Raw genomic sequence first — 20372 nt, 5'->3', positions numbered from 1 at the left:
AACAGTGATTTACATGATTCCCCTCACATTTTAGGTCTAAAAAATGGGATTAATACACATCCCAAAGACTCCATTTAAACATGTCCAGTGACAGCAAAACCTCCCCCCCTGCCTTGGTCATTCATTCCAAGAGTTTGCTCCACAGTCAGTTAAAACTGTGTGCTGGATTCTAAGCTGAATTGTCCTTTTTTTTCAGATCCTGCTTCTCCCCTGTGCACCTCTGCTGAATTCCAGAGTCATTTTGCACCTATTTCCAGGTCATGAAGGTACCTGTATACTTATATTCTGAACAAGCTGAGCTCCATCCCACTTGCTCAAAAACTTTAGTTTTGTGACTCCCTTCCATATTTCAGAATGGTTTTATGGAATAGCTGAATATGGAGCACTTCAGAATTTCAAAAAAAAAAAAATCCTTCCAGTATTTCAGTGCCCACTAAAACAAAAAATACCTGACAAAATAATTGTTAATAATGCTCCAATATGAGCCACACCCAATCCCTGTCCAGTGTTTTCCCTTACTCCTGCTCTTTAATATTTATTTTATAGGTCAATCAACAGCACTTCTGCTACAATCCTGACCCATCAGCTGCTTCCCAGACTCACTGCTGTGTGGAAATACCCGTGGAAATATTTCCCATTCCAGACGTAAAACGATGCATTTTCCTGAATTAAAAACCACGTTTTGAGCGATTTAATAAAAGCAAACGTTAAAAAAAACCCCCAAAACTCCCCAATTAAACACTGTTACCTCTGCAAGGTCCTCAAAGCAGCTGCCAGCCAGAGGGTGGGGGCTGCTTTCATCCGTCATTTCCACGGTGTCCTCGATCAATCCCAAAAGCTTCACCGTCAGCTCGTGGATGTCTGAGATGTTGCTGAATATCACGTCGATATCCTGCAAACACCAAAACATGCCTTAGTCCTGCTTGGAATAATTTATTCATTAGGTAAATACTGGAGCTTTTTGGGGTTTTTTTGTCTGAACCAAGAGGTAAACGGAGAGGAGCCAAGAAAAAGCAAGGAAGAAAGTCGGAACTCCAGGGTATTCCCAGTCCTTTGGGCATATCCAGCCTTGCCCAATTCTCACACCGTCCTTCCCAGGCTGGTGTGGTCCCAGGACAGGCTGCTGGGGCTTTGGACAGAAATTCCTGGCTTTTCCAACCGTTATTGTCCCCTCTGCTCGTTCTTATTCCATAGAAAAACAGGAAGGAAGCAATTTAAAGCAGGGAATTTACAGGTCAGAACCTCTAAACCACAGGTCCAACTAAATCAGCTCCTGGGCTCCTTCAGCAGATGAAGAATCAGTAGCTTCCTTTCCCAAATTCTACTTTTAGATTAGAAATTCCTCCTACCCGTTCCCAAAAGAATATTCCTCAGCTCCAAAGCTATTATCACTTCCTTCTCCTCCCATTATCTCTATTTGGATTCTGTCCTCACATTTGCACAATTCCCTGATACACCATGGGCTCCTGAGGAACCTCCACACCCAGCTGGAATGGGCAGCTCCTGCTGCCTCTTTTTAACCTAAAAATCCCAGTTCAGGTTCTGCTGGGCCCCCTTCTCCTTCTCCCACAGGAAGGATTCCCTAATCCCTCCTTCTCTTACCAGAGCTGTGCTTCCTTTCCAAACTCCAGCATTCCGAAAACGGGATTTGCCACAGGTACAATTTCAACCGAAACATTTCAAACATTTATCAAACAGAAACTGCCTTCACAGTTAGAGAATCCAGAGCCAGGGGCTGTTTTACTTGGAATTTCTACAGATTAGAGTGCCCTGGGGTAGACCTCAAATGTCAATTCAAGTGCTCACCTGCATTCACTGCACATGCAGGTAAATAACTTAATTTTTATGTTAAGCAAAAGTGAAACTATCACCCACATGACCAAAACAATCCTGCTGGCACCTGACAGGGAATGGTGTCCATTAAGCTGCACTCACACAATATTAATGGCAATTCCCCCACTGGATTTCACACACAGACAACACTCATTACTCAGTGACAAGACAATAAATCAGGTTTAATTTTACCTCCAGCACAGTTAAAATGGAGAAGTTATGGCTGCTAATGGAGCAATTAGTAATTAGCATTACCATTCGATAACCACTAAAGGACTCACATTGGGTGTGAAGAGTTTTCTGTTGGACAGGAAAGCTTCCCGAAATACTTTGATGATCAGGTTGAGCTCCCGCAGGTATTGCCTTTCCTCTGCTATCTCGTTCCTCACAAGGTCATAGTAGTTGAGCTCCCCAGAAGAAGAGGGCTCGTCCTCACACAGAGAAACCAATCCAATCTCATCCTGATCAAACATATCCATCAAAACCTAGCAAAGGAATTTAAAAAAAAAAAAAAAGAAAAAAAAAAGACATCAAGCCTGATTTTCACACTTGGCTCAAGCTCGGCTGTTTCCGTGTGTTCAGAGAAATCCTTGGAGTTTTTAATACAATACTTTCTGTGATCACTTTCACAAGGGGAGTAATATTTAAACTTTGGCAGCAGGAGGCTGGATCAGTTGCCAAAGCCATTTTTCCCTTTGGAAGTTAGTATGACCTAGAAAACAAGTTACAATTCATGCAGAATCAACTCTGAAAACAAGGCATCTTGCATAAGCCTTGGCCAAAACCCTCCTGGTAAAGATAAAATTAAACAAAAATGTTTCTCATTTTAATGGGCATGAAAACTAAAGGTCTTTTCTGTATTAGGAAGAAGAGCTGTCGTGACAAAGTGACATCAAGAGGGCGGTGACAGCAGAGAAATAAAGGACATCATCATTTTCTGTCCTTACACTGTCTGTAAGTACTAAAAAGTACTCACAAATTTTAGTTCCAAAACTTACACAGGCTTAACTTAAGCTTAAGTTTTTGCTTAAGATCTGGAATTTGAGTAAGACCTTACTCTGCATTTGAGTAAGACCAGGCTCTCCCTCCCATCCTCCTTTGGATATACCTTCCAAATGCAATTAAATTTAAAAAAATCACCTCTAGATACTGTTTTAATCCCAACTCTTTACCTTATCAGCACACATTGATACTTTAATGTCCTGCTGGGAGATCTCAAAGTGCCGGATATTGAAAACATAGTTTCCAGCCAGCTTTAAAATGTCAGCTGAGATGTATTCCAAGACAGCCACAATATAGAGAGAGACATGGTAATCCACCTTATAGCCCAGGACCTCCTGCAAAGTGAAAACAAGAGGAAAAATAAAAGGTATCTATTCCAGAAATTCACTTGGAATGACAATTAACACGTTGAGTTTTCTACTGAAATTGGTCTTGTCTGTGGTGGTAACTGTCAATGTAACAGCCAGGGATAAGCACATCAAATGCAAATTGGGACATCTGCCTCAAAGGGAAAGCTTGTAAATGCTTGTGTCATTTTGCCATTTTAACAGATGAAAAGCTACAGAACTTTCAATGAATCTTCTTCTAAAAATGACACTCCTAAAAATAGGGTTCCTGCAAGGAAGAACCCACTCCTGTACTTAATTTTTCGTCTGTAGCTGTGCTGATTGCAGGACTCTGGTCCTAGTCTGAACTTCTGAGAACAGAGCAGGTTTCACTGTCATAGAGTCCCAGGATGGTCTGGGTTGGAAGGGACCTTAAAGACCATCCCATTCCACCCCCTGCCATGGGCAGGGACACCTTCCACTAGCCCACGTTGCTCCAAGCCCCTCCAACCTGGCCTTGGACATTCCAGGGATCCAGGGGCAGCCACAGCTTCTCTGGGCAACCTATGCCAGGGCCTCACAACCCTCACACACAAGAATTCCATCCAAGAATCCCATCCAACCCTGCCCTCTGTCAATGGGAAGCCATTCCCCCTTGTCCTGTCACTCCAGGCCCTTGTCCAAAGTCCCTCTCCATGTTTCTTATTGGTTCCCTTCAGGTCCTGCAAGGCCACAATCAGGTCACCCCAAAGCTTCTCTTCTCCAGACTGAGCAATCCCAATTCTCTCAGCTTTCCCTTATGGGAGAGGTGTTCCATCCCTCTAATCATCCTGGTGGGTATATAAAGTAATTAAACTTTAATAATGAAATCCTAAACAGAAAAAAAGAACAACAGGATGAACCTTGCACGTTCTCCTGAGGACACATGTTCCATGTCCTGCAGAGCTTGTTCCACAGGGCCTCTTACCTGGGGCAGGACTGTCAGGACCAGGTAAACTCATGCATTTGAATAAGGCAAATTTGTTCTTATCATGCATTGGTGCATCCCCTAAAAATCAGATTCTGTGCCTGTTTTCACACACTTCTAAACCAGACTTGACCAAAAAACACCACTGTTGCCTAGGAAGATCTTACTTCATGCTGTTTTCTTGCCTAAAATCTCTTCCCCTCTCGCTGACCCTCACAAACTGAGACACTGTGAATGACAACAGCACAACTAGACCCGAAAAAGGGCTTTAATTTCTGCTTATGCTCAAGCAAAGTTTTCTCAGCAGCTGGAAACACCTTTGCAGATCTCATGATTTTTAAACCCAAGGCTCCAGTTGGCATTCAGCAGTAACTCCAAGGACACTGGCACACATCTCAGTTGACAGTACACAAGGAACAGGACCTACTTGTTCTCTCTTCTTCTGTTTTGGTTTCTGCAGCATTTTGAGACAAATAAAGGCATCAAAGCAGCGCTGCTGAAGTGGGGAAGGTATTTTGAGTTTTATTTATGTTAAAAACTAACCGGTCACATTTCAAAGAAGAGTAATAATTAACATACTGATGCCTATGATGAATTTAAGGATCTACTTTTATTATCACTGTAATAAATTCATCCTGTTCTATGGTGACTCTTTACTCCCTCAGCCAACGAGAGAAACTCCTTTAATGTCACACAAATTAAAGAAAGACATGAAAGGTTATGCTGGAGGGCAATACCACAGCAGAGGGGGTGAAGTACCTTCAGTAAAGGATGGATTTTGTCCACAGGGAGCAGGAGAGGGTTCCTTCTTTTCCGTTTCTCTATGGCAGACTGAGCATCAGCGATCGCCCACTTGTCTATGGGGTGAGGAAATGTCTTTTGGACCCGCTCCTGTCCAAACACACAGAGTGCACTGAGATCAACCACAGCCATCAGAGAGAAGTTTAAATAAAACACAGCACAGCAAATTACTTCCCCTGTAGTACAGACAATTATCCTCCTCCTCAGTGTTTGCAACACGTTCTCCTAATTGTTCTCTCCCTCTTACCCAACACGGCTTCTCTCTTTGCAACAATCCCAACCAGCCTCCCTTCCCTGGGCACCAAGAACTCCTTCAAATCTCCTAAAATACCTCCTGATATATCATCTTTACAAGAGCAGCAAGAAAACTCAGGTTTCAGCCTCTGCTTCCAGTGGAAGGTGTCCCAGCCCATGGCAGAGGCTTGGAAGTGGGTGGTCTTTAAAGTCCCTTCCAACCCAAACTATTCTGGAATTCTATGAGACCAGGAGCCCAAAATACAGACACCACCAGGAACTACTAAACAGTTTACAGGCTACAAAAAACCCAAGTTGATATTGTTCCTGTTTCAGAAAAGGGTGTAACTTGCCCAACAGCAGGTCAAGTTTATGGCAGAAACGAAAAAGTGAAGGGTGAGATGGGAAAAAATGGTGAAACTTTTGTGTCCCTTGGATAAAAAGGTTTCTGCACGTATTCTGAAATCTAACAGGAGGCCTGAGGTTTTCTTACAGGCAGGTTTTCTTAGGGGCAGCTTTTAAATATTTGCATGTGGCCATTTAATGCTCAACCTTCTGTGTCAGTGCCAGGTAAGGACACAGTGACCTTTCCTCTTGGAGAGCGGCCGACAGCGCTGGGCTGGTTCACCAAAATGGACCTTCCTCGAGATCCTACCAGGAGATCATCCCAAAACATGGAGATAATGTGGCATTCAGATGTCCTTCAACACGGAATCATGGAATTCCAGAAAGGTTTGGGCCGCAAGGGACATGAAAGCCCATCCAGTGCCACCCCCTGCCATGGGCAGGGTCACCTTCCACCATCCCAGGTTGCTCCAAGCCCTGTCCAACCTGGCCTTGGACACTTCCAGGGATCCAGGGGCAGCCACAGCTTCTCTGGGAAACCTGTGCCAGGGCCTCCCCACCCTCACAGCCAGGAATTCCTTCCCAATATCCAACCTAAACTTCACGAGTAACACGTTCCTTCTGCACTCCAACTTCACTGCTTCCTACTGTTTTCTTGGGAACTCCTTTAAGGGTTTTTGCTATTTATAGAACATTTATAATTCGAGATTTTTAGACCTTGATCTTGCAAATACTTAAGTCTAACATCAAGCACAAACATTTCCATTAACTCCAGGCTGGTATGTAAATATCTGCATGATAAACTTTAGAGAGATCACAGCCCTCATGTTTTCTCTTAACAGCTAAAAACAGCCCAGGAGCAGATCCAAAAGCCCTTATCCGTGGATCTTGGATTCCTGCTGGCAGCAAAACCTCACCAACAACCCAGAACAAAACTGAGTTATAATTTCCCTGCTCTGGAAGGGTCTGAATGTATCGACCTACAGAACATTTACACCTAACTCTGTGGTTTTAAATGAAATAACTTACATTGCCAAGATTAGCAATGTTTTATTCTTCACAGCTTTAAAATATATGGAAAATACACAGGATTTGGCATTTGCTGTGACAGTCCCAAATCAGAGTTGAGGGTTTGATCAGCTGGGAACTGCAGAAAGAACGTGGAATTTCTCAGCTCCACATCCAAAGTTCAAATCCACAGTCAAATCAGACTCTCCAACCCCGAGAGCTATTAAGTGACCATTAAGTTTTGCTTTTACTTAGTGATTTGATAATCTTTATGCATCACTATATCAAAATACATTAATCATAAACCAAAATTAATAATTAATAATTAATGTTGAATAAAGGGCATCTAACAAAAATCTAAAACCCTTCAGGCAATTATTTTGCAAATATATATTTTTACATATTTTATGCATATATATATATATTCTTTTTTATTTCCATGACACACATACAAAATATTAGATATTTTTCTGCATTATATGTATTATTCTTTTTATTTCCATGACATCCATAGAGAATACCAGACAAGGACTTCATTTTGCTCCAGGCTATAAATCCCAGACATATAGATTAATGTAAAATTAATACTCTGCAAAGCTGTAACGGGTCACAGCCACATGCAAGCACTTTCTCCCTCCAGACTCCATTAAATCCTCATTTTGGAATGATGACACAAAAGCAGACAGCTGCAATAATACAAGAGCCTCAGTGAGTTCAGTAAAGTCCCAGGAACATCCAACTCTGTTCCCTCAGCTGCACAATCCAGCCCTGACAACAGCAACCTTTCATTCCAATATTTCCTTTTTTTCCTCCCTGTGTGTGTTTATGTCAAGAAGCAAGAAAAATTCTTAAATCCATGGTGCATTTGAGGAGTAAAAAAATCCTTCAAAGCATCCTGCACTTACAAAAATGATGCTGAAAAGAGAAATTCCCAAAATTTCTATTCTTAAGGACAGGAAAATGAGTTTCCAATTAAACTTGATAATAAAATCTAAATAGAATCAGGGAATAGTTTGGGTTGGAAGGGACCTTAGACTGTGACACCTTCTGCCACTGGCAGGGACACCTTCCACTGGACCAGGTTGCTCCAAGCAAACACTTTTTTGGTTTTCCAGTATGCAGCTGTACCTCCACATCTTGGACAGTCCGGGGCTGAGCGATGCACAGTTTGTTCAGCAGCTGAAGGATCAACTCCTCAATGTAATACAGGGAATCTTCCTTTGCCGACAGGTTTGGGTGAACCTGTTGCTGAACCTGCCCAAAGGAATCACAAGAATTAGGATTTTCTGTGGAGAAAAGGACTGCAGTGCTGCAGTGCTGCAAGCTCACACGGGTTCCAGTCGTTTCCCACAAGTTTCCCTATGGAGTTAAGGTGGTAATTCCTACTCCTGCAAGTAAAAACTACGTGTTTGGCCACTGTGGTGGGGAAGGAGTTTCAAGCCAAGGCAGATTTCTGCCAACACTGCAGTGAAACAATCCCTGTGGGTTACTCATCCAGGAATGAGTAACTGCAGTTCCATTACTAACCCCAACGAGTGACTGTTGTAGTCACCACCCGGAGTAACAACTCGCCCTACCTGGGTGACTGAACAAAGGAGCAGCACGGACTCACCAGAGGGAGAGACTGGATAAGCAAGGAAAAGCTGATTCCCACCTCTCCCCAGAGCAAGGCAGGATAATGTGTTTTATCTCACTGCACGGAGATTAATCCCAGCTTTGGTTTCCAAGGCTAAACCAGACCAGACAACCCGAAACAGGCAACCTCAGCATGTGCCCACAATTCACTCATCCCAGGCCACCAGGACGTTTTCCCACTAAAAATCCCCCCAACCAAACCACCCCACCTTAAAAACAAAAAAAAATAGCTCTCAAGAGTTAGTCTCTACACTCAGTTTTCCCTGGCAGCCTCTCAATCAGGAAAGCACTAACTAGACCTCAAACTATAGCCAAAAGATTCGTAAGGAATACAATCCAGGGAAATTCCCTCCTCTCCCCATACAAATTCTATGTTAATCACCTCGAAAAAAGTAACCTGACATATTCACACTGGCATTCACAAGAAAATGGGTTGGGAGCTTCTTGGGGGAAGACAAGAACACCTCTGGGTCCGGTTCTGATCCTATGAAATACAGGCACTTCCAACTCCAAACCCCACGGGTGAGACCCCAAACCCTGGGAGGCTCTGAGGGCTTCCTCCAAATTTAAGAGAATCCCAGAATGGTTTGGGTTGGAAGGGACCTTAAAGACCATCCCATTCCACCCCCTACCATGGGCAGGGACACCTTCCACCAGCCCAGGTTGCTCCAAGCCCCGTCCAACCTGGTCTTGGACACTTCCAGGGATCCAGGGGCAGCCACAGCTTCTCTGGGCAACCTGTGCCAGGGCCTTCCCACCCTCACAGCCAGGAATTCCTTCCCAGTATCCCACCTAACCCTGCCAGCTGTCCAGTTTTGTTACAGAGTTTTCGTACAGCCCTGTAAATGTAATTTCACTTTCTGTGCCTCAGACACGAATCCCTCTCTGCGCTTCCTAGAACTGTTTCCCAGCTGACATGGATACAAGATCCTGAAAGAAAGAAAGAATCCTCAAAAAAACCAAACCCACTCCTGGAAAACTCTTACTTAAGACAGCAGTTTTACAGCAATGGTCAGGGCATTTCGTGTTCTTCCTGAACATGAGAGTTTAATTCACAAAACAATGGAAAACCAGGAAGTGCTGAGTTAAGGTCCCTCCACATATCTCTCACAGAGCACCACTATAAAAAAAGCAATTGCTAGCAAGGGAATAAGATGGAATTTTATGTCCCTACAATGAATGCTTAAAGATGCTCCAGAGGACTGACAAGAACAGGAACTGTCAGAAGCTGAGGAAGGGAAGCCTTTTTCCCCTCAGGAGCAGAGAGGGAACTCCCATTCCCTGTATCAGACCACATTCTACTCCCACCAGTCACCCACTGTACACACAGACATCACTGCCACAAAGAAAAGGATTTTATTTGTACTTAACAGCTTCTGCCATATTCTCCTCAGCTTTCTCAGGAGCACATGGATATCCAGCAAGGCTGAGGGGCAGCAGAGGAGCACAGAGTCCTCCTCAAACACTGACAGGGAATCTCAGTCTCATACAAGGAACACAAATCCCAGAATTCCAGAATGGTTTGGGTTGGAAGGGATCTTTAAGATAATCTCATTCCACCCCCTGCCATGGGCAGGGACACCTCCCACTAGACCAGGCTGTTCCAAGCCCCATCCAACCTGGCCTTGGACACTTCCAGAGATCCAGGGGCAGCCACAGCTTCTCTGGGAAACCTGTGCCAGGGCCTCACCACCCTCCCAGCCAACAATTCCTTCCCAATATCCCATCTCTCCCTGCCCTCTGGCAGTGGGAAGCCATTCCCTGTGTCCTGTCCCTCCATCCCTTGTCCCGAGTCCCTCTCCAGCTCTCCTGGAGCCCCTTCAGGCACTCAAAGGTACTCTCAGGTCTCCCTGGAGCCTTCTCTTCTCCAGGTGAACCCCCCCCAGCTCTCCCAGCCTTTCCTCCTAACTGTTCCATCCCTCTAATCATCTTCATGGCCCTGTGTAAGTCCTGAAGCCAATTTTTCTCTGAAAGCAGCAAAACTGACAACAAAGCCCAACATTTTTTGGTTGAGACAACTCTTCCCTGAGGATCTAGAAAATCAGCTTCCATTTGAAATGAGTCTGCCTGCAGCATCCTGGAAGGTCCCTGAGGTAGCTGTGCACTCCCTGGCTTTCAGAGAAGTTATTCTGACTTAAGCGATGAGAAAAATAAAATACGTTTATTTTATCTGACTGTTTGTCAGAGCAAAACAAAAACACTTACAAAAGCTGTGCACTGGCTGATCAAATCAGATGCCTCTGGATCAAGGAACACTTATTCCCTACAGTATTCCCCTTAATCCTGACTAAAAGGACTGGAAAAGCAAGGAGGGATTGATAAACACTGAATATACACAATAAAAGCAGGAGGAATTACTGAGGACTTGTTCATTAGGGAAGGTACATCCACTGATTACAGGTTCAGACTGAAATATATGAGCACAATTATATAAAGTGGCATGGAACAAACACACCAAAGTACACTGGGCTGAATATTATCTGTCTGGTAACTGTTTAAGGGTCAAAATACCCTTTAAAAACCCCAGAAGGTGTTCCAGAGCTGTGCTGCAAGAACTGAGCAGAAGGTATCACAGACACCAGATTTTTTACTTATTTTATCTCTGAAACAGTGGAGTGTCTGAAGTCATTAAAGAGGCAGATTAGGATTAGCAGGACTAATTTCTACAGTGTCATTCACATGGGATTATTCCTCTGGGAGCTGTTCCAAGGAATGGAAATTAAATAACAGGTACAAGTGTGGCATTTAAACTCGGCCTTAAGGTCTTTCTGGGGGACACATTTTTTTTTTTTTAAGATGGGAATTCCTAAAATGCTGCTTCCTCTGCTCCTCTCCTCTACTTCTCCCTACTTTTCTACCCCCCCCAACACGTGTATGTTTGATGAAAAGCCACAAAAGCTTCTCCAGAAATGAAACCAAGCTCAAAATTCCTTCTCAGTAAGATGTTAATAATCCTGTTCAGAAAAAGATGAGGATGAAAACCTTTCATGGAGATAAACAGATTTAAAACTACAAACAAACTGATTTTTTTTTTTTTGGCAGGGTTAATTTTGAAGTGCAGGAATTCTGGTGTGAAGTCTGAATGTCACTAATAGCTGCATTTGAGGTAATCCAGAACCCCAGAGTATAAAAGCAATGGTCAAAGGGTTGCATCTGACATTAGAAAAAGCTGAGGAAAACAAAATTAGGAGTAAAAACTGAAAATAACTTCTTGTTAGCCTGTGCTAATGGGTCAAAACAGCAGTTTGGCCATAATAATTATATATATTTTTACATAATATATGTATTTTGATGGTAAAAACACATCCAGAAAGCTCCAGTTGTTCCACAGTGAGCACAAGAGCAAAGCAAGAGATGGTTCATTAAAAAAATCGCAAGAACAGAAAAATCCCAGCATATACCACCAGAAACATATGGATTCATATTCCTGAAAGACTTGACAGCAATATCCCATTTCTCTACTCATATTCAAAAGTACATTTTCAGAAAACAGAATTCCAGAATTACCTGAGATTTCAGAACAAGGAGTTTCTCATTTAAAATGTCTGTGTTTAGGTTGGGGTTTTAGTCTTTCTTATCTTTTCCCTCCTGAAGATGACCCTGACCATGAGAAACACAAAACATCTGCTCCAAAGGCATTTTTAATCCTGCATCTGGATGATGCTCCAGAGGAAGGGAACCAGATGTAGTAACTTAAAAGTTTCTGATCCCCTTATTCAGTGAAAAAGGAGGTTTATATTCCCAACTGATTGATATTCCCAAAGCATAGTTCTTTAGGAAGAACCACAAATTTTTAAATACTTGAAGAGAAATCCCAAATAGAAAAAAAAAATTACAAAGTTGACATTTTTATCTTTAGCTATTTAACTACACTTTTCCTCTAGGATACTGTATTTGAGGGGAGGGTGAATTGAAGGAGGAATGATGGGTGGTGCAGACAGGGAATCTGACTCTGAAACAGCATCAAAGACTGTCCTAAGATCTCCTGGGATCCTGCTTGGTGCAGACAGAAAAAAATATATTAATAATGACCCAAATACACACCAACTCCCCTTTCTCCACTTGACTGTTGCTTCCTTTTATACACAGGAACTAAAATGCGGGTCTGTTTACATGTAAACAAACCATATATACATTTTAATCTTAAAAACTGATGGGAATTTAAGTGTTTGGATTTTATCCAGCCATATAAAATGCTTTGTTTAAAGTGAGATAAACCCTGAATGAGCCCGGCACAGCCTCTGCCCTGTGTCAGGGAAGGGAAACACCACGTGGAGATGGCGGCGCACAAACCTGAATCAACGCTGATAATTCTCCCAAAATTCTCCTAATTCTCCCAAAACTCTTCCCCAGGGAGCTGAGAGCTGCCCTGGGCTCTGAATTCAGCACCCAGGGGCTTCCTCTCCCCGCTTATTACATCCCACCCTTCCCGGGGACGGCTCACTCAGGTAGATGGAATTATTCAGACCTTGAATCTGAATCCCAGAATGGTTTGGGTTGGAAGGGACCTTAAAGACCAGCTCATTCCACCCCCTGCCATGGGCAGGGACACCTCCCACTAGCCCAGGTTGCTCCAAGCCCTTGGACACTTCCAGGGGCCTTGGACACTTCCAGGGATCCAGAGGCAGCCACAGCTTCTCTGGGCACCCTGTGCCAGGGCCTCATCACCCTCACAGTCAAGAATTCCTATAACCTGGAGACAGTGAAGACCCTCAGAGTAATTTCTTCGTGAACCAGCTGGTCACTGAAATGACATTAAAAAACTGGGGAGAACAGAGGCCATGGAGACAGGAAAGCCACGTTTTCCACGTGACCAACCCGCCGGACTCGAGGAAGGGGAGCACAGCACTCACTGAGAGCCTGGCAAAGGGAATCCGTGAGGGAATTATAAAAGCAAATAAGAGACTGGACGGCTCCTCTGGAAGAGATTAGATAACGCTGTGCAAAGAGAGAGAGAGGGGGTGAAAAAGCAGGGAGGGCAGGAGAGGTGGAGGGGAGACACACACGGGCAGAGGTCAGGGGGTTCCCCGAAAGACACGGGTGGAATGGGATGAGAAAATGGGAAAAGCACCCACTGGGATTGGAGCCCAATCCTGAGGCATAAAGGCACTACAATGAGGTGAATCATGGCTCCAGTGGTTTTTGATTCCTGTGACTGTTCTCCAAGCCAACCCAAACACTGATTTCCATGTTCCACTTTACCAACACAGGTAGGAAGTGTTTCTTCTGCTGAAGCTGCCAAATGAAATTACACCATTCCCACTGAACACCCCACATCTAAAATCCACCTTCATTTCACGCCAGTGGCTGGGAAAACTCTCCTGTTACCATTTGCCAACTGCAGATTCCAGTGTCAGTAACTTCAGGTAAAGAGTGTAAAAAAGAAAAAAAAAAGGAAGCATGAAAATAATGGGATTTAAGTAAAAGTAACCAAAATTTAAAGATTTTTGGTTACTTAAATCCTTTAATGGGATTTAAGTAACCAAAGTTCTCTTTGGTTCCAAGCTGAGGCATTCATAGAATCATGGAATGTTTGGTAGGAAAGGACCTTAAAGTCCACCTCATTCCAAAGCCCTGCCATGGGCAGGGACACCTTCCACTCGAATTCATGTTTGTGGCAACTGCAAGCCTATAAAGGTCCAAACTTCTGAGCTCAAATAAACATATTTATTAGAAGCTAAATGACCTAATAGATTTCAAACCTAAATATAACTATTTAAAGCTACTTAACAAGCAACTTTCCTGTTGGAATTATAATGCATTAAATAATAACGCGTGCTAATGAAATTAGAATGCATTAAATAATAATCTCCTATAATGACACTGTAATACATTAAATAATTCTAACCCAAAGGGAGCCTCATCTGCCATGGAAAACATGCAGGGAATAAAGGGGGGCACTCCTGCACTTCTCCCAACGCTGGCCAACCCCAGCCATGGACCTCACACAAGTCACATACACCAACCCCCAATATGTTTTAAAATATAGAAGCACTGAACTAATGTAAACTTCAAAAAAAAAAAAAAAAAGGCCTCAGAACGGTCTTTTATATTTCTCCACACAACATTTGCTAAGAATAAACCCTTTAGTCATGCTCTAGAAATTTGATGAGTGGTCCAGAGCAATGGTGGAATTGTTTTAGAAAATGCAAATAGTGCCCAGTGCCAGGATTATCCCGACATGTGGTGCCTGCAGAGTCCTGGGGATTAAATGTTTGACAGTCTCTGTTTGTGGATAATGGAGAAAACCCAAAACAAGAATCCCTGTGAGATGCTTGTAAACTTAATTTAGAAAAATCAAAGAGCAAAGCAACTGATTACACAGCTTTTGTTTATAGAAACTCGTTTTTAATTTGCCAGCGGATTCCTAAGAGCAAACACAAATGGTAATCCCAGAATCCCAGGATGGTTTGGGTTGGAAGGGATCTTAAAGCCCAGCTCATTCCACCCCCTGCCATGGCCAGGGACACCTTCCTCTATCCCAGGTTGCTCCAAGCCCCGTCCAACCTGGCCTTGGACACTTCCAGGGATCCAGGGGCAGCCACAGCTTCTCTGGGCAACCTGGGCCAGGGCCTCTCCACCCTCACAGCCAACAATTCCTTCCCAGTATTCCAATTAACCCTGCCCTCTGGCAGTGGGAAGCCATTTCCTGTGTCCTGTCACTTCAGGCCCTTGTAAAATTCATGCAGAGGATGCACAAGAACATTTTAGGGTGAAAAAAATCCATCCATACAAATGCAACAACACATTCCTCACTGTTTTCAAAAACACACACACCAGCTCCGGGGAGTCACCCTGTTTCATTTTGAAATTCCAAGTAACTGGAATAGTTTATTCCAGGTAGCAACGGAATGTATTTGGTATTAATGAATTTTTCAACCCAAATTTTTTATGCAGTGCATGGCCAGCACATTGAAACTGGGACCTGGGAGTTACACACTCAGCTGGAACCACTGAAATTCAGACAGGACTGTCATGGGCTCCCCTGTAACAGCAGTTCAAGTCACCAAACCTCAGTGACCACATAAAAAATATCGTTTCCTTCTGATTCACTAACTTTGACAGGACTTTCATAAGGAGTTTCAATATCCTCACTCCCTACACAGATCTCAAGCCCAGCAGCAGAAGGAAATAAAGAGTTTTAAGAGCAAGGACAAAATCCCAGCTAAAACAGAGCCAATGCTTGAAACTGCTTTGAATTTTTCAGCTTACAAGATTCCCAGGTGCCAGTGCCAGGTATTAGGGCATATAAATATATAAAATCTGTTTTAAAGATGTCTTGCCATTTAGTTTCATTTTTTTCTTCCTAGAAAGACTCACACTGGAAGGTGGAATTCAGCACCACCAATTTTAAAGAGCATGACACTTAAATGAATACAAAATATTGTTCTAAAAGACACATTCTCACCTTTTTTTCACATGTTAAAGTAAGAACTGATGCATTTTACCATTTTTTCCCCCTTCATGATGTGTTAAGGGTCAACTGTGTAGAACTAAACTAAAGCAAGGGTTTAAAAGTGTTTGATAAAAAGAAATGACCTTAAACTTGCTGAAATCATGATGAAAGAGACTGGAGCTCTTCAAGGTATGTTCTGGACTTAAAATCCAAGCAGCAAGGAAATATTATATTATCCATCTCCATATCTTTCTGTGTTTTAGAATGAAAGACTTCTCACACCCTAACATGAACAAGGAAAACCAAAACCTTTCCTTCTTTTTTCTGCTCCCAGTTTCTCTCCTTCAAGAAATGCTCATTAAAGGGAAAAGCTTCCAGGAATGGGAAATAGCATCCAGGACATTAAAAATCCAGCTCAGAAGTTCAAAACAACCCCCTACTCCAGGTGTTTGACTAAAAAACTTTCTAAATTTTCCTCAAAATTTTCATCTCAAAGTAACCTGCTTGGAAAGGTCACATGGAATCTGAGATGAGTGGATCTTTAAACCTCTTCAGGACAAAATTACAAACTATTTGAAAACAGTGGTGATGATGTTTAATAAATTCTGTACTTAACACAAAACCTGATGCTTTCACACTTGGGATTCAGTGCCACACTCTCCTAGAAATAATGGAATAGTTATCTTGGATAATCTCACTATCCAAGTGAAAAAGTAAAGATTTTGTAAACAAAACAACCCATAAATTTACTAAAATATTCTGGTTTACTCCAGTGTTTATTTTAAAGACTATCTTTTAAAGAATGTATTTAAATTGCCAGTTGTCTCCCCGCCTGCAGGAACTGACAGTGATACAATTTTGGGTTGACTCACTGATACTGTGTGTTCACACAAGAAATGCACATTAAAGTCCCATTGCTTCATGCTCCAGGGTGGGTCCTGCAGACAGGGAACTTTCCCCAGGGAAAAAAAACCCCAGGATATAACCAACTACACATTTTTACAAGCAGCCACTGCTATCACAACTCGTATTTTGGAAAGCTGAAATTCCTGCTCTTTCCACCAAAACCAAATGCACAAACAGAAAGAGCAGCATTAATCCACCAATTTTGACACTATTTGTATTTTAGGATGATGAAAACACCTTTAAATTTTAAAGAAACCACGTTTGGGAGGATGCTGGTTGGTGTCAAGGTGCTGTTTCAGGTTAGATGCAAGAGGTCAGGAAAAGAACAGGGTGGAATTCTCTAAGACATTGGAAAGCAGCTACTACAAGGAGGAGATTTAGGGATAAAGAGCAGAAAATCCAGGATTCTTCAGCCAGGCAATCAGGGGTTTCTCTGCCAGCCAGGAGACTACTTAGCTGCCTTCTAACACAAGTGACACGGGGGCCCAGAACAAATGCAAATTTTCTATTCAATTGAAAAAAAATCGAAGGGAATCGTTGCCCCACAGCATCAGTACATCTATTCTTGGGGAAAAAAAAGAGAGAAACCACTCATGAGTGCCTGCAGGACCTGTATGCCAGTCCTGCCCAGCAGCAGAGATCCAGATCAGCTGGTAACTATGAACTACGGAATAATCCCCAACCTTTGGAAATGACACACAGCAGGACATCGCTCCCACCAACACCAATTTAACAACTCCCTCCACTGCTGGGGGTGTCCTTCCAAAGGGGGGGTGGGCCGGGGGCTTCCCTGCCATGCAGGACACATCCTAAAAGGATAAATTTATCTGCTGTGAGGTTTCCAGCATGGTTTATCTCGTTTACGGAGCGGGAAGATGCGTCAGGAAGCACAGGGTGGATTCACCCTGCGGGACAGCCCGGTGATCTCCCGGGTGTTACCCGAGTGTCAGAAGCACCTCGGGTGGGTGCTCAGCGAGGGAATGTGGTTCAGGAAAGAGCCTGGAAAAGCCGCCTGGGGGAAAGGGATGCAGGATGCCATCCCACTGCACATCAGCAGTGTCACCAGGCTGCCCCATCCCTGGAAGCGTCCAAGGACAGGCTGGAGCAACCCGGTCTAGCGGAGGGTGTCCCTGCCCACGGCAGGGAGATGGGCTTTCAGGTCCCTTCCCACCCGAACCCCTCTGGAATTCCAGGATTCCAGGACTGCCCTTCCAGGGTCCTGCCCTCCCCGCACGAGCCCCAGTTTAAGGCAGGGAGCGAACTTTAACCAAGCGCAGGCGAAGGCGAAGCAGCGCCCGCCAGGTCCATCACCCGCCGCAGCATCCGCACACGGAGCAGCTCCGCGGGGACACCGGGAGCGCCCGACGGACCGCCGGGAGGCCGGGGGGGGGGGGAATCTCCGGGAGGGCCCCTTCCCTTCCCAGCGCTCCCCGGAGCGCAGGTGCCGCCGCCGCCGCTCCCCCCTCCCCGCCCCGGGACTGACCTTGCGCAGGGCGGGCACGAAGAGCCCGCGCCATTTCGGGCCGTTCTCCTCGCCCAGGAACTCGTAGGGCTGCGGCGGCGGCTGCATGGCGGCCGCTGCTCCGCATCGGGGCCGCGCCGCCGGGCGCTCCGCTGCTCACCCGCCCGGCCGCGCCGCCATGGCCCGGCGCGGGGGCCGCTCGGGGCTCGGCGGGGCTGGGTCGGGCCGGGCGGGGACGGGTCGGGCCGGGCGGGGACGGGTCGGGCCGGGCCCCGCTCGCTGCGGCCCCGCTGCCGCCGCCGCCCTGCGCGCCTGCGCACTGAGCCCGCAGCGCCCCCCGCGGGCGCCGCCGGGAGCGGGGCCAGTCCCGCTCCAGGGCCTGAGGGCGCTCCCGGCCCGCGGGGGATCGCCCCGGCTGGAAGGTGTATCCCCGCCTGGAGGCTGTTTCCATCCCCGCTTAGAAGTTATTTCCCTACCTGGAGGCAGTTTCTCTCCCTTCCTGGAGGCTGTTTCCAGTCCTACCTGGAGGCTGTGCCTCTGCCTACCTGGAGCTTGTTTCCAATCCTTACCTGAAGGCTGTTTCCCTCCCTGCTTGAAGGTTATTTCCCCACCTGGAGGCTGTTTCCATCCTTACTTGGGGGCAGTTTTCCTCCCTACGTGGGTGCTGTTCTCCCTACCCAGAGGCAGTTTCCATCCCTGCCTGAAGGCAGTTTCTCTCCCTTCCTGGAGGCTGTTTCCAGTCCTACCTGGAGCTTGTTTCCAATCCTTACCTGAAGGCTGTTTCCCTCCCCGCTTGAAGGTTATTTCCCCACCTGGAGGCTGTTTCCATCCTTACTTGGGGGCAGTTTTCCTCCCTACGTGGGTGCTGTTCTCCCTACCCAGAGGCAGTTTCCATCTCTACCTGGAGGCTGTTTTCCTCCCTACCTGGAGGTTGTGCTTCTCCCTGCCTGGGGGATGTGCCTCTTCCCATCTGGAGGCAGTTTCCATCCCTATGTGGAGGCTGTATTTCTCCCTACATGAACGCTGTTTCCCTCCCTACTTGGAGGTTATTTCCCTACCTGGAGGCTGTTTTCCTCCCTACCTGGAGGCTGTTTCCATCCTTACTCAGGGGCAGCTTTCTCCCCTGCCTGGAGGCTGTGTTGCTTCCCACCTGGAGGCAGTTTCCCTCCCTACCTGGAGGCTGTTTCCCTACCTGGAGACTGTTCTTCTCCCTGCCTGGAGGCTGTTTCCCTCCCTACTTGGAGGTTATCTGCCTACCTGGAGACAGTTTCTTTCCCTACCTGTAGACTGTATTCCTCCCTAACTGGAGGCTGTTTCCATCCCTATGGGTAGACTGTTTTTCTCCTGACCTGGAGGCTGTTTCCTTCCCTACTTGGAGATTGTTTCCCTGCCTAGAAGCTGTATTCCTCCCTACCTGGAGACTGTTTCCATCCTTACCTGGAGGCAGTTCTCCCTACCTGGAGGCAGTTTCCCTCCCTACCCCGGAGAATGCCACTGTCACTGTTCCCTCCACCCAGTGACCCCCCAACTCCAGCCAAACTTCCCCTCATTTCCCTCCCAACAGCATCATATCCAAATCTGACACCTTATCTACCCCCTACTTCCCATTTTAAGACTGTCTACAAAAGGAGTGGATAAATTAAATCAAGGAAAAAAAGTGCCTCTCTGCCAGTGAGATCCTTCTCTGCGACAGATTTCCTGGAGGAGCCCGGCACTTCCAGAGGCAGCAACAACTCCTTGTGCTCTGTGGCTCAACTTCCCTGCCCCACCAGAGCAGCCTGGGAGGTTCCCAACAAAACACTTATTTCTGGGGTAAAACACTTGTTCCTCAACCCCAAACTGTGAGGAAGAAGAAAAAGGTAATTCCAAGTGTGACCTCGGGATAATTGTGGTGTGATCCATGGACCTGCAGTTCCATGGATCTGGGACCACAAACTCTTCCCAGAGTCATTGGTTTAGACAGGGAAGGAATTCCTGGCTGGGAGGGTGGGGAGGCCCTGGCACAGGTTGCCCAGGGAAGCTGTGGCTGCCCCTGGATCCCTGGAAGTGTCCAAGGCCAGGCTGGACGGGGCTTGGAGCAACCTGGGCTAGTGGAAGGTGTCCCTGCCCATGGCAGGGGGTGGAACTGGATGGTCTTTAAGGCCCCTTCCAACCCAAAACCAGTCTGGGATTCCTTGATTCTATGACACTTCTGGGTAACAAATTGAGTTTGTCCACACATTTATTCAGAATGTCAGGAATTCCCATCCCACGTGCCACGACAGGCCCAGATCAGCCTCAAGACCAGTTCTGTCTAGTGAGGAAAAGCTGTGAGGTGTGAGAAGCACAGATAAGATAATTTAGGAAGACAAGTTTGGTCATGTGTCCCCCCCTCCTAAATAAAGTAATTCCTGTTATATAGAGCAATATCCTGCCTAATTCAGGGGAGAATTAGCAAATACCAGTGAAACTTTTCTC

General features: G+C 45.5%; 3 protein-coding genes across 3 annotated transcripts in view; all 3 read right to left on the bottom strand.

Moving 5' to 3' along the window:
• Positions 1 to 18023, bottom strand: part of SOS2 (SOS Ras/Rho guanine nucleotide exchange factor 2) — a 42430-nt gene extending 24407 nt beyond the window's left edge. The window contains exons 1-6 of the mRNA XM_032692035.1: positions 17937 to 18023; positions 7645 to 7770; positions 4888 to 5019; positions 3006 to 3170; positions 2115 to 2318; positions 749 to 892 (exon numbers count right to left, since the gene is read on the bottom strand). Coding sequence (XP_032547926.1) covers positions 749 to 892; positions 2115 to 2318; positions 3006 to 3170; positions 4888 to 5019; positions 7645 to 7770; positions 17937 to 18023 — 858 coding nt within the window. The remainder of the gene's footprint in view (positions 1 to 748; positions 893 to 2114; positions 2319 to 3005; positions 3171 to 4887; positions 5020 to 7644; positions 7771 to 17936) is intronic.
• The window catches only part of LOC116788859 (maestro heat-like repeat-containing protein family member 6), a 946858-nt gene that overhangs the window by 95129 nt on the left and 831357 nt on the right, over positions 1 to 20372 (bottom strand). The window lies entirely within an intron of this gene.
• Positions 1 to 20372, bottom strand: part of L2HGDH (L-2-hydroxyglutarate dehydrogenase) — a 38075-nt gene that overhangs the window by 3376 nt on the left and 14327 nt on the right. Inside the window, exons 11-13 of the transcript XR_004357789.1 lie at positions 19631 to 19642; positions 16193 to 16203; positions 13513 to 13517 (exon numbers count right to left, since the gene is read on the bottom strand). The gene's annotated coding sequence lies outside the window, so the exon portion shown is untranslated. The remainder of the gene's footprint in view (positions 1 to 13512; positions 13518 to 16192; positions 16204 to 19630; positions 19643 to 20372) is intronic.

Source organism: Chiroxiphia lanceolata, chromosome 6 (genome assembly GCF_009829145.1).
Source record: "Chiroxiphia lanceolata isolate bChiLan1 chromosome 6, bChiLan1.pri, whole genome shotgun sequence".
NCBI lineage: Eukaryota > Metazoa > Chordata > Aves > Passeriformes > Pipridae > Chiroxiphia > Chiroxiphia lanceolata.
This window is presented reverse-complemented; position numbering and strand designations above follow the sequence as displayed.